The 25,138-nt window shown below is 41.3% G+C and overlaps 2 protein-coding genes and 2 long non-coding RNA genes across 4 annotated transcripts; 2 read left to right on the top strand and 2 right to left on the bottom strand.

The window, feature by feature from the left end:
- Positions 1–5,670, bottom strand: LOC138946706 (lactose-binding lectin l-2-like). Its single transcript, XM_070318114.1, has 5 exons — positions 5,386–5,670; positions 4,847–4,929; positions 3,463–3,553; positions 2,625–2,850; positions 1–852 (listed from the first exon to the last, which is right to left on the bottom strand). Exons 1-5 carry the CDS (start codon positions 5,453–5,455, stop codon positions 804–806), a joined length of 519 nt encoding a protein of 172 aa, XP_070174215.1. The 5' UTR covers positions 5,456–5,670; the 3' UTR covers positions 1–803.
- Positions 5,671–14,109: 8,439 nt separating this feature from the next.
- LOC138947823 (uncharacterized) lies at positions 14,110–15,572 on the top strand. The gene is made up of 3 exons (XR_011449831.1): positions 14,110–14,460; positions 14,914–15,059; positions 15,438–15,572. It is a non-coding gene; the product is annotated as an uncharacterized lncRNA (long non-coding RNA).
- Positions 15,548–17,324, bottom strand: LOC138947822 (uncharacterized). Its single transcript, XM_070319375.1, has 2 exons — positions 16,366–17,324; positions 15,548–15,900 (listed from the first exon to the last, which is right to left on the bottom strand). The coding sequence occupies exons 1-2, from the start codon at positions 16,551–16,553 to the stop codon at positions 15,783–15,785; spliced, it is 306 nt and encodes a 101-aa protein (XP_070175476.1). The 5' UTR covers positions 16,554–17,324; the 3' UTR covers positions 15,548–15,782.
- Positions 17,325–21,599: 4,275 nt separating this feature from the next.
- On the top strand, positions 21,600–23,677 carry LOC138947821 (uncharacterized). The gene is made up of 3 exons (XR_011449830.1): positions 21,600–22,511; positions 23,103–23,238; positions 23,475–23,677. It is a non-coding gene; the product is annotated as an uncharacterized lncRNA (long non-coding RNA).
- Positions 23,678–25,138: the final 1,461 nt, after the last annotated feature.

The raw sequence follows: 25,138 nt of genomic DNA, 5'->3' as shown, positions 1-25,138 counted from the left end.
TACGTTAGTAAGCGCTTTAATGCAAAATTAAGGCAAGACTCACCGGTCATTGTAATATATTCTGATATGACGCACAGTTTCAAAACACACGTTCTGGGGATTTCAACATGCCAATCACAGATAATTGATTTTCATACTATTTTGCTATGACGATATCAGTTTCAATACACACGTTCTCGGAATTTCAGCATATCTAAATAGCATAATTATTCAATCACAGATCATTTTTCAAATTATATATTTGATATGAAACGGTCAGTTTCAAAAAATAAATTCTTGTAATTTCAATACGTCAAAGGAGAATATTAATGCCATTGCAAATCTTCGATTTTTACACAATTTTTTATATGCTGTGATTATTTTCATACTATTTGGACATGACGCAATCATGCAATTTCAGAACAAACTTTCTTGGGATTACAAAAGAGAATATTAATTCCATCGCAGATCATCGATTTCCACGCTATTTTGATAGGACGTCGTTATATTCCTACTATTTGGAAGTTGCAGAACACACGTTCTGGGGACTTCACTGTGTCGAAGGGAATGATATTCCATCGATCATCACTGACCTTTAACCTTTAACGATTTCGAAATATGACAGTAGGAGAATAATTTCAATGCAGATCATTGAGATTTGAGGATTTCAAAATGTGAAACTTGTTTAACAATTCCATCGCAGATCATTTATTTTTTAGGAGTCCAACGCAATAACGTGCATTGGCAGCACGTGCATCTAGACACATGTCTCTGTCGGTGACCTCTCTGTCGATGACCTCTCTGTCAGTGACCTCTCTGTCAGTCTAGCCAATCAGTTCCGTCGGAGGAGGCGGGGGTGTCAGGGGATGAAACCTGTAAAAAGAAGAGACGATAAGAATTGATGCGTTGTCTCCCCTGACCTGCGTGTGAGGTCAGGTGTGTGTGTGTGTGTGTGTGAATGTGTGTGTGTGTATGTGTGTGTGTGTATGTGTGTGTGTGTGTGTGTGTGAGTGTGTGTGTGTGTGTGTGTGTGTTCTGGAATGGACCGGGGATGTTTTGTTTTGTGATGTTGCTAAACTTGCCATAATTTTCTTCCTTTTCCCCCCTCTCCCCCCCCCCCCTCTCTCCTTCCTCGTTTTCTCGATGTTCATCTGTCCCTGTCCCTGTCTCTTTCTCTGTCTAACTCTCTTTCTCCCACTCTCTCCACCCCCGATCTCTCTCTCTCTCTCGCTTTCTCTCTCTCTCGCTTTCTCTCTCTCTCTCTTTCTCTCTCTCTCTCTCTCTCTCTCTCTCTCTCTCTCTCTCTCTGAATATGAAGGATATTTTGTATACAAAAACATATTTCTTTGTAATCTGTCTTTCGAATTAGCTGAAATGACTCTGATTGTTAACAACCAACGAATCACATTTTTCCTGTTGTATCGGCCCCCTCCCAACAAAAAGAACAAACTCTCGGATTCCTTGTTCTTTGTTGAACTTCCTGCCTTTCTGGAACATTGTGCTGCTGTCGATTGTTTTCTTCTGACCGGTGATTTTAACATTCATTATGAAGATGCAAGTGGCCGCTGTCTTTCAGTCGCAGCTGATCATATCTGGAACAAACTCCCTTTGTCTCTACGTCTCAGTCCATCTCTGCCTTCTTTCAAAGCAAATCTCAAGACTCACCTCTTCAGAGAAGCATTCTATGATGATGTAGTTGTCGCGACCCTGTGAATGTGCACTTTCGGATGAACAATGTTTACTGTGTGTATGTATGTGTGTCTGTGTGTGTGTGTGTGTGTGTTTGTGTGTGTGTGTGTGGACATGTGTGTGTGTGTGTGTGTGTGTGTGTGTGTGTGTGTGTGTGTGTGTGTGTGTGTGTGTGTGTGTGTGTGTGTGCATTATAATTGTTGTGTATACTGAGAGTTCGTTCAAGTAAGAGCCTCTGGATTGTTGTAACATTTATGTTTTGTTTTTGGTTTTTGTTGTAAAGTGTTTATGATTGTGTTCTATTCCGTCAATGGCGTCATTCTGGTAATGATGTTGTTATTGCTCTTGTAAAGCGCTTTGTGTGTTCGAAAGCGCTATAGAAATCACAATTATTATTATTAATACATAATTTTCAAGCACAGCTAAAGAATCAAAATGCATCTTATTACATGTCTTATTGGTTGCTTGACATGTTAATTATGTCATTTATACTGAAGTTAAACTTAACTTCTATTTCCTCAATTGGCGAGGGCCGGATGAAAAAAAAGCATGTATACATTGCTTATTCTGTCACCCTCGTAAATTAAATTTCAATTCAAATCAATTCTCCACTCTCCCCCTCTTTCTCTGTCTTTCACACTCTCTATCCCACCTGATCCCCTCTATATCTCCTACCCCCCCCCCCCCCCCCACCCTCTTTTCACGTACGGTCGTTGGCAGCTGTAGTTGTTCATCTTATAACATAATTCATCATTCCAGTGGTTGTTGAACTTTTACTTCTCCTCCCCCGCCCCCTCCAAATCCTCCCTTTTCTCTCTCCCCCGCTTCACAAAATCACGATCGTCGGCAGATGTAGCGGTTGAGCTCGTCACAGAAGTTATCGTTCCAGTGGTTGATGAACACTCTTCTCTTCCCCCTTCTCTCCCTCATCCTCCCTCTCCCCTCCACCAACTCACGGTCTTTGACAAATGTAGTAGTTGAGTTCGTCACAGAAGTCGTCGTTCCAGTGGTTGTTGAAACCGGACTCGAACTCGAGGCACACGCCAAGGTCCGGGTTGTCAGGGTTTCCGGTCTGCCAGTCATCGTAGTCGTCGTCTGCTAGAGTGCTTCCGTCCCCCCACCCCCACCCTCCGTCACTCCTCTTCTTGGCGCCCAGCCACATGTCGTAGCCGTTATACTGACCTGGAACATGCGACAAGGGGGAGGGGGGAGGGGGGGGGGGGGGTTTAGTGTGTTTATCGAGTTACTGCCCTTTTTGACGGAGTTACTCTTCTTTGTAAGAGTGCTCGCCCCCTGGAAGTAAAACCTGCTCTTGCTGACAGCAATATTCTACAGGGATGAACAACAACAACAACACCGACAATAAGAACGACTTTACTTTTTAGTTAAGATTGTTTCCCCTTTCTGGTCCGCTTACTCCCCCCCCCCCCCCCCCCCCGCCATCCCCCAACCACCTGCCCTCTTTCTTCTGACTCCCTCACTCCCCCTCTCCTCATAGTATTTTTTGAAGTTTGATATCTCTCCGCTTTTAAGTCCTTGTGCATCCCCCCTCCCCCCTCCCCCGTTTCTACCCCCCTTTTCCTTTTTCTCCATAACATGACAAGCCACCAGACAACATGTTGATATTGTAGGGTCTGTTGATATTGTAAGGTGTGCTATTATTGTTTTATATGCCGTGAATGTCATGCTATAAATACGTATTGTTTCTGACACCACCATCATCACCACCGTCATCACAACATCAACATCAACATCAACATCAACAGGGACAACACAAAAGTTGTGGTGACTCACGGCTGTTGTTGCTCAGGTATTCTCTGAGAAACTCATTCTCGTCGTCTGATTGAATTTTAGCCAGCCTCGCTCCGTGACGGATACAGTCCACCTGGAAATCAGTGTATACATTCAGACTGTGTTTCTGGGAATCAGTGTATACATTCAGACTATGTTTCTGGGAATCAGTGTATACATTCAGACTATGTTTCTGGGAATCAGTGTATGCATTCAGACTGTGTTTCTGGGAATCAGTGTATACATTCAGGCTGTGTTTCTATGAAACAGTGTATACATTCAGGCTGTGTTTCTATGAAACAGTGTATACATTCAGACTATGTTTCTGGGAATCAGTGTATACATTCAGACTATGTTTCTGGGAATCAGTGTATGCATTCAGAATGTGTTTCTGGGAATCAGTGTACACATTCAGGCTGTGTTTCTATGAAACAGTGTATACATTCAGGCTGTGTTTCTGAGAATCAGTGTATACATTCAGTGTATACATTCAGGCTGTGTTTCTGGGAAACAGTGTATACATTCAGGCTGTGTTTCTGGGAATCAGTGTATAGCCTACATTCAGGCTATGTTTCTGGGAATCAGTGTATACATTCAGACTATGTTTCTGGGAATCAGTGTATACAATCAGACTATGTTTCTGGGAATCAGTGTATACATTCAGGCTGTGTTTCTATGAAACAGTGTATACATTCAGGCTGTGTTTCTGGGAATCAGTGTATACAATCAGGCTATGTTTCTGGGAATCAGTGTATACATTCAGGCTATGTTTCTGGGAATCAGTGTATACATTCAGGCTATGTGTTTACAGTGGACGCCAATCTCGCCTTTTACGGGACCCACAAATCAAAGACAATCCGGTCTTACTGAGGGGGGAGTCCTAAAATGGAAGTTAAATACGGAGGTTATGAGGGGGTAGGGGTAGGGGCTTCAAAGGAGGTATATTTTAAGAGGTTGTGAATGGAAAGTCTGTAAAGGCAAGGCCTTAAAAAAACAAAATTCAAAATTGGAGAGGTTGGGGATGGGGGGGGGGGGGGGGGGGGGGGGTCGTAAAAGGGGGGTTCTCATAAACTTTCTTCCAATCGTTTTTGAGGGGAGATTACTATTTCATAACTCCCATCACGCGTCTGTAGTTTCTTATTGTGGGCCTATCTTTTTGAATAGCGTTGATTGCATTTTACCTGTTGAATGCCATTCTCTGCAGTTGTGTGTGTGTGTGTGTGTGTGTGTGTGTATGTGTGTGTGTGTGTGTGTGTACATGTGTGTGTGTGTGTGTGTATGTGTATGTGTGTGTGGGTGTGTGTGTGTGTGTGTGTGTGGGTGTGTGTGTGTGTGCGCGCGCGTGTGTGGGTGGGTGTGTGTGTGTCCGTGATTAAAAGTGTCTTACTTCTGCGTTGATCCATGTTTGTTCTTTGGTCACAAACTCGTAGCAAGACTCGTCATGGTGCTCCCAGCCCGCGGGGCACGAACCTACATAGAATGGATAAAAGCATGAACACACACACACGCACACAGACACACACACACGCACGCACGCACACACTCGAACGCACGCACACACACACACACGGCCCACACACACACGCGCACGCACACACGCAAGCACTAACGCAAGCACTAACGAACGCACGCACGCATACACACGCGCACGCACGCAAGCGTGCAAGCACACTGACACATTCACTCACACATAGATCAAAAGACAAACCGATACAGACACACACATCCACACAAATAAACTCAAACCACCAAACAAACATCTTACAAAACGCAACAAGACACGAGCCAGAATATGAAACTATTAACTTATTCAGTAGTTTAATTTGTTGAATGGGCCACACACGTCTAATAATCAACGACAGTAAAACTTTAATGAATACATTCAAACAACGATGAACTAACACACAACTAAAACAGACAGTTCACCTTGTACTGGAGTGAAGCAAAAGAGCGATGTCCAAACAGCGACCAAAACAACGGAAGACAAGTAAAGCATTGTGCAAAGTGTTGTTTGGATACAGCGCAGCTTTAACACATTCAGCGAACGCAAAGAATCGTTAGACAATTTGCATTACAAATTTTGACGTTTTGTTGTTGTCACAAATAATGTGTACAACTACACGCTCTGGATAGACTTGTGGTAAATTTGTTCGAAGTTCGCCCTAATCTGTTTCTTCTTACGAGTTCTACACACTGAGATGTCTGGCTGAGATAAGAGTGTGTTGCAGAGATAAGGTTTTAAAGCCAACCTCCTTCCCGTGAAAACAGCTGTTCCCATCATCTCAGATCTGGCCAGGCTGTTACACGGCATTAGACCATTAGACCATTAGGCCATTAGACCATTAGACCATTAGACCATTGGACCATTAGACCATTAGGCCATTGGACCATTAGACCATTGGACCATTAGGCCATTAGACCATTAGACCATTAGGCCATTGGACCATTAGGCCATTAGACCATTAGACCATTAGACCATTAGGCCATTAGACCATTAGACCATTAGACCATTAGGCCATTAGACCATTAGACCATTAGACCATTAGACCATTAGGCCATTAGACCATTAGGCCATTAGACCATTAGACCATTAGACCATTAGACCATTAGACCATTAGACCATTAGACCATTAGACCATTAGACCATTAGGCCATTAGACCATTAGGCCAGCCCCCTGACGGGCACCTAGTGGATAAGACATCGGCCTTTTAATCGGAAGGTCGTGAGTTCAAATCCCGGCCGCGGCCGCCTGGTGGGTAAAGGGTGGAGATTTTTCCGATCTCCCAGGTCAACTTACATGCAGATGTGCCTTATCCCCCTTCGTGTGTACACGCAAGCACAAGACCAAGTGCGAACGGAAAAGATCCTGAAATCCATGTCCGAGTTCGGTGGGTTATAGAAACACGAAAATACCCAGCATGATCTCCTGAAAGCGGCGTGTGGCTGCCTGAATGGCGGGGTAAAAAAACGGGGTCATACAGGTAAAAACCCACTCGTGCAACGGCATAAGTGAACGTGGGTGTTTCAGCCCATGAACGAAGAAGAAGAAAATCCAAAATGTTCAAGCCACCAGGAAGCAGTCAGGGTGTTGATTGGTGGTACGTGTCCAAGCGGCGGGATGGTGTTAACCTGTGTTTACTCCGTCAGATTTGATCACAACTATTATTACGAAAAGGAGTGAGCCTTCAAACCTAGACAAGAAAGAGGAGTGACCTTCAAACCTAAACAAGAAAGAGGAGTGAGCCTTCAAACCTAGACAAGAAAGAGGAGTGAGCCTTCAAACCTAGACAAGAAAGAGGAGTGAGCCTTCAAACCTAGACAAGAAAGAGGAGTGAGCCTTCAAACCTAGACAAGAAAGAGGAGTGAGCCTTCAAACCTAGACAAGAAAGAGGAGTGAGCCTTCAAACCTAGACAAGAAAGAGGAGTGAGCCTTCAAACCTAGACAAGAAAGAGGAGTGAGCCTTCAAACCTAGACAAGAACTTTGAACTTTGAACTTTATTTATTTATTTATCGAGGGTAACAGAATAAGCAAAGTATACATGCTTTGTTTTCTTCCGGCCCTCGCCCATTGAGGGTAACTCGATTAATAACAAGAAAAAATAGAAGTTAAGTTAATTACAATTCAATATATGTAATTAACATGTCAACAAATTAAAAGACATTTCAAAATGCATTATGAATATCAAGCAATTTTTTTTATAATCAGACGTAGAGTGAGCCTTCAAACCTAGACAAGAAAGAGGAGTTAACGAATTACTGCCTTCCATAAAAAATTGTTACATTTACCTGAATTTACATGTTGCATGTCTTAGACTTGATGCTCTCTTCCTATGCGCTTTCGTCCTAGTCTCTCCTTGTGGTTGTTAGTACTTTCTTCCCCCTCCCCCTCCCTTTTCTTTTTATCTTCTGTAGATTCCTTTGTTCCTAGTTAGCTCCCCATCCCCATTCTTTCAATTTGTTCCTCTGGTTTATTGTTGTTATGTCCACCATTACGAAAATGTGTGTAATTTAGTACTGTTCTGGTCACGTGATATAAGCATTTGCTTGAGTGCGTGTCCTAGTTGTGTGTTTTGAACTGTTCATGCGAAGAAATCCTGAATAAAACTTTGTTTAAACCAAAGAGGAGTGAGCCTTCAAACCCAGACAAGAAAGAGGAGTGCCGGCTGTTTTCAGTATCTTCAATAAGTAACAGTGTTTTTTTGTTGTTGTGAGTTTGTAATCTTCCTGCTGGTCTTACAAAGCTTAACATGTAAATTCTTTATCCTGATATGTACCCACAGTTTAAAAAAAATCTTTGATGACGCCATATCCGTCAGCTAAAAAATCGAGGCCGCACTGTACGCGGCCACACGTTTCAATCAAATTCATTGGACGTTTTGGAAAATAATATTTGACCCTGTCCAGACGATGGGATTGCATTTGTCAATAAAAAGTGTACATAGAATTAAAATTGCAATAACAGACTCAAACAGGTTGCTTTGTGTGTGTGTGTGTGTGTGTGTTTGTGTGTGTGTGTATGTGTGTACATGTGTGTGTGTGTGTGTTTCTGTGTGTGTGTGTGTACATGTGTGTGTGTGTACATGTGTGTGTTTCTGTGTGTGGACAGGTGTGTGTGTGTGTGTTTCTGTGTGTGGACATGTGTGTGTGTGTGTGTGTGTGCGTGTGTATGTGTGTGTTTGCGTGCGTGTACTGTATGTGTGTATGTATGTGTGTGTGTTTGTGTGTGTGTGTGCACGTGTGTGTGTGTGTATGTGTGTGTGTGTGTGTGTTTGTGTGTGTGTGTGCACGTGTGTGTGTGTGTATGTGTGTGTGTGTGTGTTACTTGGAACTAGTTACCACGAACAATGTTGATTCTCTTTTGTCGCGCGTCAGCCCCAGAAAACTGTTCCCTTTCTCACGCTGGTCTACATTTTCTTCACTTTACGTGTATAGTAATATGCACTAAATGACACATTAACTCGGAGAAGTAACACAAGTGAACGTGTCCTAAAATGAACCTTTGGTGTCACCGTATCTATCCTGTCGGAGCCAGTTATGAACTGCGATAAGTCAGATATGGCAAGAGTATTTCTGATTAGTAGGTTTAAAGACCAACCAGATAGCAAAACTTTTTTCTGTCCAAAACATTTTTGTCACAACCCAGGTTAATATTCCGAAAGCGATTTTGCAACATTTTGTGTTGCTGATTTTTTATTTAATAAAATCCGATTTCGCGCACCTGATCAAACTGCACCGGGCGGCCCTGAGGCCAGTGACGTCACTCGTGGAACATCATGGCCGACGGTTGTAACTCTTCTTCTTCTTCTTCTTCCATTTAACGCCCAGGGTCAACGTTCTGACAATTAGTGGCGCTTTGGAGGGTTGCGGAAGAAAAATAAAATTTGCAGGGAGAGGGGGGGGGGGGGGGGGCAGGACCACACAGCATTTTCAAGTCTCGGGCTAGGCCAAGCCGGCGGCCGGAGCGGTTGCAGGGGTTAAACCCCTGCCGGTGCTGTTCCGAATTTGTAATTTCCAACTCTGCGGTTGTATCTTCTACCGAAACAGACGTTCCTTCTTTCAAACGGCGAAGGAAAGTCGGTTACTACTGTGCAGTTGCGGAGTGTAACAGCAAGCATGCTGATGGTTTTACATTGCATCAGTTTCCTAAGTACTGATGCAGAAACTCGGCGACAGTGGATTAAATTCGTTCAAACTGACTTGCCGAGCAGATTTCGGACCAAGTTTTGGTACGCCGAACCAGAACTCACGGATATGCAGTCTGCACTTCACTACGGATTGCTATCCAAGAAAGATTGCACTGGCTGCAAGTTTTGGACTTAAAGCGAAGATGGTTTTAACCCATAAATCAGTGCCAACAGTGCAAAAACCGCATCGTCTGGTATGCGCCAACAACAGTCACAACGGTGACTTGCTCGAGTACCGTGGGCGTGGCATCCGTCTCCACAGCCAGCAGCACTGTGACACAAGTAACAACGGCAGTTACAGCGCCAATTTGCTCTGCCATATTGTGGCTCCAAAGCAGTGTTCGAGTCAGAGCTAGGAGCCTTTGCCAAAAGGGAACACCAAAGGGTAAGGTGGAAAATTGTATTGTTATGAAGAATACTAATAGGTTCAGTGACACTGACAATGCCATTATTGAAAAATTCTATACAAGGGCGCTGCATTTGTCAACTTTCACTAATTAAAACTGGATAAATTTGTAAGCTTTAAGTAGAAAATTCTGTTTTCTTGAGTGTTAAAATTGTTTTAACTCACAAAAATACAGAAGTAGAGGACTAAAGACTGATTGTAACATTGTGCTTGCAGATTCTGGAAGATGCTTTGGCAGTTGGGCCTTGTGAATGTGATGTAAAACCTATCAATCAATCAATGAGGCTTATATCGCGCATATTCCGTGGGTACAGTTCTAGGCGCTCTGCAGTGATGCCGTGTGAGATGAAATTTTATACGGCCAGTAATGGCAGCCATTTCGGCGCATATTTACCTTTCACGGCCTATTATTCCAAGTCACACGGGTATAGGTAGACAATTATTAACTGTGCCTAAGCAATTTTGCCAGGAAAGACCCTTTTGTCAATCGTGGGATCTTTAACGTGCACACCCAATGAAGTGTACACGGGGGGGAGTTCGGACACCGAAGAGAGTCTGCACACAAAGTTGACTCTGAAATAAATTTTCGCCGAACCTGGGATCGAACTCACGCTGACAGCGGCCAACTGAATACAAATCCAGCGCGCTACCAACTGAGCTATATCCCCGCCCCAAAATATCACCTAAACCATCTGACCATCATACAGCTGATTTGTCAGGATCTTGTGATGGAGCTAGTGAAACTGACAAACCTTTGCCAGTGCATGCAAGCACTCAGACAGAGGTAGGCATTGCATTTTTATTTTTATTGTTATTGTATGGACAGTACAGATCTGCTTGTTTCCAATCCCACAGGCATGCATTGCAGTACTTAGTCATTCACACTTCTTATCAAGCATATTATAGCTGACACTGTAACTACTAAATGTGAGGCTGATCCACTTTGGCACACATTTGTATCTGATTCAGAGTTTGTAATTTTAGCAGTGTTTATTGATAAGTCATTGGATACATGTGTTGCACTTGCAGACCCTGTAATTGTATTCATGTACATATATATTGTCACTTTGTTTGTTTGTTTGTTTGTTTGTTTGTTTATTTGTTGCTTAACGTCCAGCCGACTACGCAGAGCCATATCAGGACGAGGAATGGGGGGATGAAGGGGGCCACTTGTCAAGCGATTCCTGTTTACAAATGCACTAACCCATTACTTGTGTCCCAGCAGGCTTTAGTAAAACTAAATTAATACCTACTGGAAGATTACCAGTTTCCAGATGGCACGTTTCATGATATTGAGGATTGCAGTTTCCCTCTCACACACAATATTCCAAAATAATAAATAGTCAAACAGGGGCCAAAAAACAGTTTGCACCAAGAGTTCAACGTTTTATCTATCCAAAACAGTAAAAAAAATTATATGAACATTCGTATTTCCAAGATGATTGTCGTTCCAAGACGCTATATCCTAAAACCCCCAAAACATGCTTTTACAACTTCAGTGCATAATAACTGCCCAAAGGTGCTGTTTAAAGCAACCATTGATAATAATTTTTAACATACTCCTTGAACACATTAATAAAAACGGTTAACTTGCAAATAAAGGGACAGTATTGATCAGAACAATGGTAAGATGAAGGACGCTACTTATATTTTGTACATTTTTTATCTTTATCGTTTCCTGTAGACCTCAGAAGTTCTAACCAGCTTAAGAAATCATTCTAAAATCGAAAAACAAACATCTATACAGTTTGTACGCAAAGTAGATTGATATTTGACACAGTCACACAGACATACGTGGGCTATGGGGCAACCCTACCCCCTAAATTTGAAAACGGGGTCAATTTCTTAACTGCATGCATTCAGCAAAACAATCCCTAAAAATTTATTATTTTCACAAATGAACTTATGACTTTAGAAAAGCATTCAAAAATGCATATATACAACGCTTTTTCTTTGGTCCCAATTCAAGGGGGTGTGCTATTCTCAGGTAACACTGTGAACGCTCAAATGAGACTTGGTCACATGTCAAAATAGTAATCCCCCCTGTTGTTCATGGTTCGTTGGTGGGATTTTTTTTTTATCTGAGCCATTGGCAAGCATGAAATGTCATCAACATTAGGAAAGACATAGTATCTCCCATTGTCTTTTGCGCGCAAACACTTCACACAGATCTCCTCTCGATCTGGCCCATCGGGGAAATGGGTTGACTTGGGGATGATCACCGCCCTGTATCTCTCCACCTTTCCATCCATGCTGACAAAGTCAGCGGTCACAAAGTCCCCAACTTGAATGTCTCACTGTAGGACAAAGAACCTGGTTTTCACGACTGGCACCACGCGGCATCCAGTGGCGTGTTGTGGGTAGACGTCCATTGATTTTGATAATAATTTTTATATTTTTAATTTTCAGACCTTGTTTTTAATCCGAATATAACATATTTATATGTTTTTGGAATCAGAAAATGATGAAGAATAAGATGAACGTACATTTAGATCGTTTTATAAAAAAATAATTTTAATTACAATTTTCAGATTTTTAATGACCAAAGTCATAAACTAATATTTACGCCACCAAGCTGAAATGCAATACCGAAGTCCGGCCTTTGTCGAAGATTGCTTGGCCAAAATTTCAATCAATTTGATTGAAAAATGAGGGTGTGACAGTGCCGCCTCAACTTTTTAAAAAAAAGCCGGATATGACGTCATGAAAGACATTTATCGAAAAACTGAAAAAAACGTCCGGGGATATCATACCCAGTAACTCTCATGTCAAATTTCATAAAGATCGGTCCAGTAGTTTACTCTCAATCGCTCTACACACACACACGCACACACACACACACACACACACTCACACACACACACACACAGACACACATACACCACGACCCTCGTCTCGATTCCCCCTCTATGTTAAACATTTAGTCAAAACTTGACTAAATGTAAAAAGAAAAAAAAAATTCAAAAAAATGGGATAGCGGCGAAACGGGATTGCGCCAAAATGGGATGCGGGAGTAAAATGACGCTTGGCTTGTTAAATGTCGCCAAAATGGGACGGCGGCAAAACGGGATTGCACGTAAATGGGATATTGCGCGAATTATAAACGAAGGAGTAGGCCCTAAGTTTCTCGTACGAGATGTTTACTGGGAGTAAATATTTGGGGAGTAAAAATTTAGTTCCTTGTGAGTTCTTTTTTCGTACAAGATTTTTACTGGAAGTTTACTCCGTCCGAGTCAATTTTTCGTGGAGTAAAAATTTTGTGTTACACCGGTTCATGACCGTTGTGGTAACGAGCGCACATTGTTGTCTCTATATATTGTGTTCCTACGAATCGAAAGTACGATCGCCAAGCCAGTCTGTCATTGAAGGCAACGTTCGATATTTCCGTCTGTCAGCGTTGCCAACGTTCGACAGATTTTACTACTGTTACTCACAAACTTTCAATTTACACAATGAAATGCCAATAACATGTACACACAAGAATGGGAGACGAAGGGAAAACCTACTAGCGATTGAAATTATGCAAACGAACTCACAAATCCCTCACTTTCCGAATGCAAACGCTGCAAATCCGTATGCGTGCGTCGCTGTGCCGAACGTTGGGTTGACGAACGTTGCTGACAGACGCAACAAAACTTGATCAAAAGGCACTAAAAACGATTAAATGTTTTACTCACTGGGTATCGCATTCCTCTTTTTCTTCCTGCAGACGATATGAAGCGGTTGAAACGTCGTTTCCGATTAAAGGCTCGGTTATTTCCGTTAAAAACGAAGTTTGCCGAACGTGTGATTCAGTCTACAGACACCGGTCGGATCACAACAAAAATGTTCATTCTTTGCGATTTTGTGATACTGTTGATGATACACCTGCTTTCCAGTGAAGAACATCAATAAAATGATGTTCACAAGCAAGAATAACAGACAAAAGCACGCGATGTGTAAAATTAGGCTTTGCTTTGCAAACAAAGCACGTGTTTTTTTTACTGACAGACACTTTCGGTGGTGATTGAAAATTTTTCCAGAAACGGTTTTATGCTCCCATTTGATATTGTTTCCCTATTTTCTCTAGTCAGAGACTAACCTTGTGTATTAATTGAATTAATAACCCCATTATCATAAGTTTTGTGTGTTATTTTTGTGTCTGTTGAATCACACTTTGAGATGGGGTCATGTGACAGAAGGAAATGGTGTCTGTCAGGATTCACACGTTCGCTTCGAAAAACGCGCTCAAATAATTGCTCAAACACAAACATTTTAGCTTTTATTTATTTTTTTGTATTGCAAATACCATACTTACTCATGCCAAGCAGAAAAAATGATGAAAATCAACACAGTAAGCAAGTAATTTGAAGGCAAAGTTTACACACATCAAAGAGTCTGATTACCGTGAAACCTGCCGTATGTTAAAATAGGCTTAACCTATCTACTGCTGGACTTACATCAGAACACTAACAGATTAAACTATACATGAATCGCGAGACAAGCGGCAAGAGAAGAGATTTTTGGAAAAAATACAGGTGAATGAGCAAGAAGGCAGAAAAAAGAAAAGAATTCATGAAGAAAAAGAGAGCATGACAGAAAAGAGGAACCAAAAATCTACCTAACAGCAAACTAGAAAGCTCCTGCGGTTCCAAAAACAGGAGGGGCTTTTAATTTCATAACCGCAGTGCCCCACTGCGGGAAATTGTCACTTTGTGTCACATGCTGTTCCGAATTGATGTGGATGAGTAAATATATCTAGATCTGTCAGTGAAATACTCTACTAACTTATCCATTGAGCAACTGTTATTGTATTATCATCATTTTCTAGCAGATTTGTTTGAAATAAAATATTGTCACCAATTAATGCAGACACACAGGATAAAAAGAAACAAGAAAATTCAAGTCACCCCAAAGGCTGCACAGAAAAGTAAGTAAATTATTAAAACAAAAGGTGGTGGTGGTGGTCCTGTTTGTATGGAGTGTGTGTATGGGTGGGTCAATTATTTTCAAACAAGATTAGTCAGGAAAGTTTTAGACTTTAGACTATTTCTGGATATCAAGTATCAACTGTCATAATCTGCAGTTTTTTAATGAACAGATGATATGTCTTTAGCAGACTGATAGTTTTTGCTTTATGATTGTAAGCCTTAAAATGAGCACTGTACCTGCTAGCACTATGCAAAAGTGTACATGTGTGGGGGTTGGTATTGTGCACTCATCCTGTCACATTTCAGTTGGAGATACTAAGAGGGATTTCTTTGCAGTCTGTTGTTGTGCTCTGTCAATAATTACCACAATTGTGTCAAAGCAGGTAGGCAATAGAGATATGGAACTAGCAATTACAAAATACTGTACCTTGTCAAATGAAACACTGTTTCAGGACAATCATAGCTGCTCTGCATTTTAACGAAAACAACAACAGACTGCAGGCTTCTGACCAGACCGGAAAGGAACGCTACAGTTTGGTCTACAGGAAATCAAAGAAGGACTATTCCATCCAGGAAGTGAAAGTGGATTGCACCTTTGGTAAATGTTCTTTTACTCTCACAAGTTCAGACTTTTGGTACAAAAGTTATTTTTGTGTTGTTCGGTTTGCAAGTACATACAAAATAATGGCCAATTGGATAAGCACGAAAGAGGTAGAAGAATACCTTCCAAACATTCAAGTTAATGGAGATCAGAGAGTAAGGAAGAAGACAAATAGCAATCAATGTCACAAATGTATTGCACCATTTTCTTTTTCTTTGACTGCTGAAAGAAAATAAAGAAAAAACATTTATACACATTCATACAGGAGCAATCCATACAACAGTGCAGGGGAAGGTAACACTAACAGCCACAGAAGATTATGCCTATTTCAAAGTTGGTGGAGGGTCACTTAATAAAGTTCTCATTTGTTTGCAGCTTATGTGGGGAGACTGATGGAACGAGTGATGGACTTGGCCTCTACACACAGCATCCAAGACATGGAACGGTCCATCAAGCAGTTGCGATAGGCTGAACCATTGCCTCCGCCCCTTTGTGAACAATATGCCAAGCCTAACAAAGAACAGGCAGTCAGTGCACTAAAGTCTCGGTACAGCTACAAGGAGTGCTAATACGACCACATGTAGTCAGGACCTGTAGATATGTGAATGTGTAACCTTCACAACTGCTTCAAACCAAGCAAAATATCTACTGGCACAATAGTGAACTGTTAAAAAAACCTAGTTTTCGGGTTCCAAATATCCTGTGTAATTGCCTGTAGCGCTAGGAAAGGTCCCGGATCTTCCTGACAGCACAAGCAGGGAGAGTTACTCGTACATCCTTGCCCAGCCATCCCCATGCAAACCTTGCCAGCATATGGTATGCAGTGTAGCGGTAGCGACTGCACACAGACAAAATTAGGCATGCTATGTAATGTCCATGTACATAGTACTTTCCAAGTAAACTAAAAATGCATAAATATCAGGCAGCAGACATCTTTCCCATGTATGTGTATACTGTATCACATGGTGTCGATGATCAAAATTACATTGCACCAAGATATTTGGTTTGGGTGTAAATGTTATTTTAAAACCCTTACACTGGTGCAATTCTGCAACACAGGTTACATAGCCACTGGTGAATTAACTGAGAGAAAAATAAAGAAAAACGATCATATAGGTTTTGGCATTCATGGGAGGTAATCAGAACCGACCAAACAGACTGAGCCAGTAGCGCGACATATGTCGTGACAACCAGGTGACAGTATACGAAAAGTAGCGTGACATATGTAAATGAATCTATTACATTGAACCATGATTTGTAATTTTGCTCCTTGATATATATATATATATATATATATATATACCTGTTTTCATCAGCTATATCTCTTCCATACTGTTGCTCGCACCATCTGTAGCAAGTACGAAGTACGTAGATATCCAGACACACTGACTGGAATCCTGGGTGCTGAGTTATGCAGTTCACACCTTCTCTCATCAAGGCTTCCATTTGCTCCATTTCTGTGTAACAGCGACATTCTTTGATTGTGTCCATGAGCTCACAGTTGTCACAATGACACCTAGTGCATAAGAAGAGGAGAGGAGAGGAAAATAAAATTCTTTGCACAAAACTACTTACTCTGTCATCAATTTTACACAAATCTACTTACTCTGTCAGTCTGCATTTTGGTTTTTGATCAATAAAATATTCTTTTAATCAAATCAACTTCACTTGTGTTTAAATTTTTTCACCATCTGTGTGCAACAATTTGATTCCAATCATGTTGCTTAATTTAACACTGATGTGTTTGGTCAGTTCTTCAATATTACATGCAACTTTCCTTTAAAAAAAAACACACACAAGCCTGGTGATACATAGACACAAACATGACAATCCTATGGAAATAAAACCAAACTCAAGTACTACAATTCCGCAAACTAAAAAAAACAAGAAATTCCTTCGAGGTAGGAAAAACACCCCCGTTGGTCAAAGGGAAATAACCATTCTCACTGCCACCAACTGAGAAGGTTATTTCCCTTTGACCATTAATATGTAACTCTATAAGTCCTTGTAGAATCTTAATCCACAAATAACTCCCTAACCGTGTGTTTGACTGGTCCCAATTTTTGTAAGGACCGTCTCAGGAATGTATAGAACCTGTTCACCAAGTTTGGTGACGATCGGTCCGTTCATTCTTGAGATCTATATGCGAACACAAACACACAAACACATCGACCGAAACCTATACACACCCCTTTTCCGGGGGTGTAAAGATGTTGTTGCTATTCACAAAGGAGATGATATTGAAAGCTCTGCACTGATGAACAATAAAAACACATGAAATGAACACTAAGTTGATTGTTGACAATGATTGTTAACTTTCAACAGTTGGTATTCTATGCCTAGCTTTGTTGTGTTCAGATCTTCAAAATCTCTGATAATGAAAGCAAACAGTGTCACAAAATGGTAAGTAATCGCACAGTGAAATTTACCAATGCATCGAGTTCAGACGACTTAGGCACATGACCAAGTCAAGTGGACCCGTCTTTCTCCTTCACTGCCATCATCGTCGCTACTCGAAATCTGTGGCTCAAACTGGTATGACTAAGGGGCTCCACAAGATTGTGATTGTGTTTGAAACACGGTAATCTCTAAATCCGAGTCGAAATCGCTGCTTTCACACGAGAGTTGCACTGCAACGCTCTGCTTCGCTTGACGCCATGTTTGAGAGAGATAAATTTGCCTATTTGTTTCTCTCTGCCCAGCGTTGCAGACTAGTGCATGCAGTTGATGTTATTTTTCTTTTATGATGTTACCTCGCGTTGTGTTTTTCCCTATCTCCTAGTGCAATGCGAATCTAACCCTAGTCTATTGCTATCTCTTTGCTTTTCCCAAGATTCCGGCTTGACTGGTCAACAATTAATTCTATGAACTGAACAGGAACTCAATCAACTTGAACATCGATCAAAGTCTGATGGGCTAAAACCAGAACCAATTACCTCAAAATAACCTGTTTTGCAACTTTATAGTTATTTGACTTATGGTAACATGATTCTCACTTTCTGTAAAGGATTCTTGAAAATCTTGCATAATTGCGTATTTATAAGTCATAATTTGTTCTGGCTCCAAGCATTTCTCCTGCTCATCTTGGAAGCAGAACAGGCATGAAAACAGCCGGAGGTGAAAAAAAGAGGAAAATAAAGTGGGGGCTGGGGGCCGCAGTAGGCCCCCAGTGGGGTCGAGGGGCAACGCCCCTTGTGGGGGCCAGGGGGCAACGCCCCTTGTGGGGGCCAGGGGGCTCAGCTGAAGGGGTTTCAGCATTTCTGAGCCTTAAAATGGGCATATACACAAGCTTTATAACTGAAGGGGCTGTAGGCATTTCAAAATCTGAAATTGACATTACTGAATAACCAGACAGAGGAAGAGCCATAGGGTGGTTCCAAGAGGGTTTTGGAGTCTTGTGATGACGGAGGGGGACACCAGAAGCCTTCTGGCAATCTCCCGTACGCCAAAACCCTCTTGGAACCACCCTATGGCTCTTCCTCTGTCCAGCAGGCTTAACTTCTGTCGTCCGACCATCGTGATGTTGTGCCCTGGTCCGCCCAAGCCCTGGATTTTATTGAGTAACCAGTGACCAGTGTTCACAGTCAAAGCATCAAGCTTCCACGTGCAGTGCATCATTTTGTCAGAAACACGCTATAGAAAAAATGGTGAGTCAGCATAAAACGGTAACATTTTCCAACTTTTTACCAATTTTCAACGCTCAGCCTCTGACGCCCGAGTAGCACGTGCAGCACACCAAGCCTGTACAACAAAGCCAGGAGTCCACTCTGTGCGTGTGTGTAAGATCAGCGTTGTAGCTTTCAAAGTTTTGACAATAGTTGGTTTTTGGTTTTTGGGGTTTAATGTCTCTTCAGCAGATGCTAGCTGCTATTCGAGACCGATACAGTTATTTTCTTTTCCCTTCATATGGCAACTTCTACGTTTCAGACTATTTACATTCAAATCTATCACTGTAAAAGAAGGTTCTCAAAATTAATAATTTTCACTTTTGGTACTTTAAATCTTGTAAAAAATCTTAATCTCTTTTAAAAAGTTAAAAATCTTGTCCGGGGGAACATCCCGGAATAAAACCTTCAGTGTTTCCGCATTGTAGTGTTTGTCTCGAAATTCTTGAACGTCTACACATTTTGTGAGAACATGTTCTAATGTCCATGGTTCGTCACATCCAAAACAGTATGGTGGATCTTCACCTTTCAGCAGATACGAATGTGTAATGTGACTGTGCCCAATGTGTAAGCGACAGAGAACTGTCTCTTCTTTCCTGTTGAGGCGACATTGGGGTAGGCTGTCCGACAGCTGGGGGACGATCTTATGAAGTTTATTTTCTTCACATTCGTCCCATTCACTCTGCCATAGGTACTTTATGTACATGTTGGTGCGAGTTCTGAAATCTGAATGCTTTGTGTGTTTGTCAGTGATGAGTCTTTCTCTGGCTTCTTTAGCAGCTTGATCAGCTGCAGAGTTGCCTCTAATTCCAACATGGGATGGCACCCATGCAAACACAATCCTTTTGCCTTCTTCAATTAGAGATGCATGTAGCTCTTGGATTTCGACCAACAGTGGGTGATCTAGCTGAGTTCTCTTCACGGCGGTAAGAGCCGATAGGGAATCAGACAGAATCAGGAAGTCTTTCTTTTTTGACTGATATACCTGTTTCAGAGCTACCCTTACAGAAAAGAAAAGTCGCTGCGACCTCGCTGCGACCTCGTTGCGAGGTCGCAGCGATCTAAACACATCGCAGCAACTAGTCGCAGCTGGTCACGGCTAGCCGCGATGTTGGCGCGAGCCTCGCAACAACATCGCGGCTAGCCGCGACCTTGGCGCGAGCCTCGCGACAACATCGCGGCTAGCTGTGACCCTGGCGCGAGGCTCGCGACAAGAGCGCGGCTAGCTGCGACCATGGTGCGAGGCTCGCGCCAACATCGCGGGTAGCTGCGACCTTGGCGCGAGCCTCGCAACAACATCGCAGGTAGCTGCAACCTTGGCGCGAGCCTCACAACAACATCAAAGTTAGCTGCGACAATTGGCGCGAACCTCGCAACAACATCGCGGGTAGCTGCGACCTTGACGCGAGCCTCGCAGGTAGCTGCGATCTTGGCGTAAGTTTCCGAACAACATCACAGCTAGCCGCGACCTTAATGGAGGCTTTTTCAACATCATATGGAGGGGCCTGCTTATAGAGCGATTATTGTGTCTGACTCTCTGAGTGGCCCTATTTGCAAATATTCTTACCATCTTGGCACAAGAATGAGACATGGTGGCAGCAAATATTATTCAGAAACATAACACTCAGCTTGCTTCATGTTTTAAAAAACTGTATGAAATATGTTTCATATTACAAAGTAAATATTTTCTTTTGTTTTTAAGCAAAAAGTGTATTTTGGCATTAATTCTTCTGTTAAAGGGATGTATAAATCAGCAGCCCGAAATTCTTGTTTGTTTACCAACTGCCAGAGACTTTTATTCTGTAGTTTCACACAAAATGTTGTTGAAGCAAAATTCAAGGCTTAAAGGTCGTCTACATTTCTGCTTTTTTTTCAATAATCTTATGGTTAGATTTCGCTAAAAAGTTATGTCAGATGATGAATGAAGCATGGGGAAATTTTTTTATCAAAATAAAAGTAAAAAAAGTTTTTATTTTTGAGAAGTACAGTATAACACTTCCAATGTTTTGATTTCCATGTGGAGAGAGCATGTGTTTTAACTATAAATATCGACCAATCAAATTCATGTCACTATGCTGACAGCCACACCCACACAATCACAGCAACAGTTTGACACAGTGTATTAGAGCGCTGTCCACGATGTTTTGTTAAACGCACGAAATGCATGGTATTTGAGAGGACTTTTGCCCTTGGCATTTGCCAAATAAGGATATCGTACTACGCTGCATTACTTTCATGAATTTTCAATCGGCTAACCTGGCTTCGTCCTTCCTGATCGAAGGGGAGTGTATTTTTGATATTTGTAGGGAATAGCTAGACTTAGTATTTGATGCCGATTTCTGTATAAAAATGTAGACAAACACCTTTAAACTCGAGTATTATATTTTCACAAAGATGGTCGCAACCGTTTATATGGCATGTTGCATTTCCATTTAAAAATCAGGTAAAGTGTTATCTTGTGCTTCTTTAAAATTTGGGAGCTAGAAAGTACCATGGTGACATGTTGCTAACTGCATTTAGCTTAGGGAGTTTACTATTGCCCATTAAACTCAAAGTGTACAACCAGCCTATATTATAAAGACTTAACAGAAATGATCAGATTCAGAGCATATATGACAGCACACGAATGGAAGCACTATATATATAGCTTGCACACCAACAAACAAGAGAAATTTTAACTGGCAGTGTGACGATCAAACAATTCCATTAAAAAATATAGCTGGAACCCTAGCTGTTTTGCGCTTGGAGTACGTATTCTCAAACAAATTTGGCATATATATATATTTTCAGGAAAAAAAAGGTGTACTCCATACATTTTGACCGTTGCAACATATAAAAAGTTTACCAAAACATTAAACCAAATGCTTCTTTCAATGTGTAATGACAAAAGCGGTTACCATTGATCAAATGCAGAGTTGTAAAGTTGTTATAATCATTAAACCATACTTATCGTATTTTTAGACAAACAAGCATACATAGTCTAATACGGCAATAATTATGTGTTCCCAGGTCTTGATCACAGGCGGAAGGTATCGTCCACTGGTCTTTCTGTGATCTCATAGGTACCCCAAACCTTCTTTGTATCACTTAGCTCCTAGCCGCAATCGGGATTTTTTCCACCCCATTTCAAAGGACCAGACCATGCTGTTTTAAAGGTTATTAGAACCACTAACCGATGACTGAAGGTTAGAGAAATGCACCTGAAGATGCCAAAAATGTAAAGAAATTCACCGAATAAAATAAAAAATGTATACCACATCAAAATACATACCATTTTCGTTAGTTAATTTGTGTTTACTATGTGATTTTGTATGAATATTTTATTGAAGTACCGTTCAGCCTCACACAGCCTCCGCGCGCTGTGATGCGCAACATTTTTCAGTTCGGTCGTCGTACTTTACGCTCTCTTGCTCCGCGTCAAAGAAACTACAATGGGTGTTTTGAAAGAGCAGAGCTAGCTCTATAATTTCGTATATTTTGAGAACTGGAAAACAAAGTGACCAAAAATTGCGGTTGAAGTTTTCAAAATCAAACTACCGACAACTTTATCACACTGCCAAATGAAATACACCATTCGATTCAGCTCGAATTTTTCTTTAAACAAGCAAAAAATGAAGTCAGTCCGACATGTGTCCTCCGAGCAAGACGCCCAAAACGAGGCTCGAATAGCTTTGCCTGCAGTTTTGAAAATGGCGCCCGGTGGCTCAAGCCGCGATTACCGACTCAACAAATTCGACCCAAGCATTCTTTTCGTCCGGCACATCGATTCAAGATGTTCTGTTCGGTAAGTTTAGACATATTAAAGTATTGATTGAATGTTTTTAATGGCGGATGTACGAAATGACAGAAGGTATTTTGTACTGAATTTGACGAAGCGGTTCGACTTCGATGGCCTGTCTGTTTTTCAAGCGGAGGAAGGGTTGTGTTACGAACCGCTTTCGTTTTTTTCTCTAACCCAATAGAATCTAATGACGAAAATAATCATTGACAATGTATCTAAAGATATAAAAAAAAAACTATTTCTGGTGCATCTACGAAATGAAAACATTGCATATTGTTCAAAAACTGATTTTATTCTGGTCACGTAACTTCTTCTTTTCTTGCACCAGCTGAGTGGAAACCAAAAGTAGAATTCACCAGCTGACTCTGAGAACGTTTTGCGGACTCGCAATGTTTCGCACATGTATGTCGACTTATTTCGTGTGAGAAAACAGATATTACAGATATATTTTTTATAAAATACTGGTAGCTGCTTTTTCATTTATTGAAAATGAAATAACTGACTTTTCTTCTCTGAGTTTGAATGGTGTTTTTCTTTCTGCAGAAGTAGTGTTTGATGCTATTGTTATAACTTACTTTTTGTTCTTTTCTCCAGGTGACACACATGCACCAACAACTTGCTAACTATTTTCTTGCCTCTGGCCGTGGCAGACCTCCAAATCTACCGACCGGGGCTGACAAACAAGGTTTTGCTGCAGTTACAGAGGCAAAGTGGCAAGCCCTCTTCAGTGGTAAGTACTCGGTTGATCACAACTCTTTTTTGTCTTATAGATATGCTTATGTATTTATAAACAGGCTAGCAATCCTTTGCGTCTTTTCTTTATCCACTAAAATTAATTACAAAATAATAATAGACATTGATAATTTGTATTTATTTCTTTGGCTGTCCCTTTTACTATACTGCAGCATAGTTCATGCACTGGTATATTATCTTTTGGAACACAGACTGATATTGACTTTTTTTCAGGTCCACTCCTGGTTTGAGAAGCTCTTCCCAGAAGTTACCTTTCCTGTGGATCGGATTGGTGGTGTCATTGATCGCACGGAGAAGCAATTCAAGGAGCACCTCAGTGGGGAGACAGGAACAACAGCATTTCTTCAGGTTGTCAGAGATCTTGATTCAGAGATGAGATTCCCAAATTTTGACATAAGGCCCAAAAAAAAAATAGGTGTGGTTACGGTAACATAACCAAAAAAAATAGGGAAGGAAGGTAGGCAATTACTTTTTTTTTTTTTTTCTAATGTGTACAAATTAAACCTACTTGACAGGAAAATAAGTGTGCGACTCGGGCGATTTCGCTTTCATTGCGTTTTTTGCACTCGTTTTTGTTTTGTTTTTTTGACAAATGTAATAAAAGGTTATAGGGTCGGCCCCTAAAAATAGGGTAGGTCGGGTTACCGTAACCACACCTTTTTTTTTTTTTAGGCCTAAGAGGGTAAAGGAAGTTTGGGGTCCAGGGGCAACACCCCTTGTGGGAGTCAGGGGGCTGAAGCTGATGCGGTTTTAGCATTTACATAACAAAAAATTGCTCAGAAATGAGTCTTAGCAGCAGAATATTTTGATTAGAACTTTGGGCATTGTTCATGCATTTCTAGAATGAATCTCACAAATAAACAACAACAGTCACTGAAAATAACATCACACTCACAGACTGACAAACACAAGTGTGCACACAAGGACAAATATGTGGTCAAATGGTCTTTCAACACGCTCTTGCCTCTCTATTTGTAGCCCAGTACTTTATTACACCACGTGCATTGTGCCTTCCGCGAACATTCAACTTTTGAACCGAGACGGATGGACAGTTTTCGTCCCTTCACTTCGGTAGTTATAATTTCGTCTTTCCACGACCAAACCCATTTGTTCTTTAGCCCTTTATCAATCTCAGAAGCTAAAGCATGTTCTGTTTCTGCCAACAATCGCATTGACGACGCCATCTTGCGAAAGTGGCAAAAGTCAACAACTAAATCAGCCCATTTAGGAACTTCCGCGATGAAGACACTGATGAGGAGGAGAAACTTGCTCCCAAATGGACAGTTCGTACACGGGTCTAAAGTTCATTTCGTAGATTTTTGGTTTTGAGCTCGGCGGAGATTTTTTTGTCGGAGGTATTGTCGGTCCGGACAATCAAAAACCGGTCTAGTCTTTTGGGAGATTCAGTCATTGGCAGGTCAGATTTTTGATAATGAACCTCTACCCCCCCTCCTTTTTTTCTCAAGGGATCTGGACGATTCAGGAAAACGGTCCTGGGGATCAACTTTTGAGCAGAATTCCGCGAAAAAGCGGAAGAATCTCATCTCTGTTGATTTTGTTTCTGATGCACTCAGCCACCTTGGGTTAAGAAGGGGAGAACTTCTTGGAGAGTGCATACACTACTTGGTAGGTATGCAACATATTATGTACTGGTTAGCCTGTAATGTACTGTCTTGATTTCATTTTCGAAATATAGTTTTTCATAATAACGATATCGCTGATATTCAGTACCAAACTTTTTTTTATTTAGCTCTACACTTTTACTTTTAGGGTGTATTGCAATTAACTTTGGAAAAAAGGTTAAGCAGCTGTTTATGTTTAAACAAAAAATTACTCACGAGACCTTTAGCTAAACCCATGTGACATTGGTAAAAAAA

Source organism: Littorina saxatilis, linkage group LG14 (assembly GCF_037325665.1).
Source record: "Littorina saxatilis isolate snail1 linkage group LG14, US_GU_Lsax_2.0, whole genome shotgun sequence".
Classification (NCBI taxonomy): Eukaryota; Metazoa; Mollusca; class Gastropoda; order Littorinimorpha; family Littorinidae; genus Littorina; species Littorina saxatilis.
This window is presented reverse-complemented; position numbering and strand designations above follow the sequence as displayed.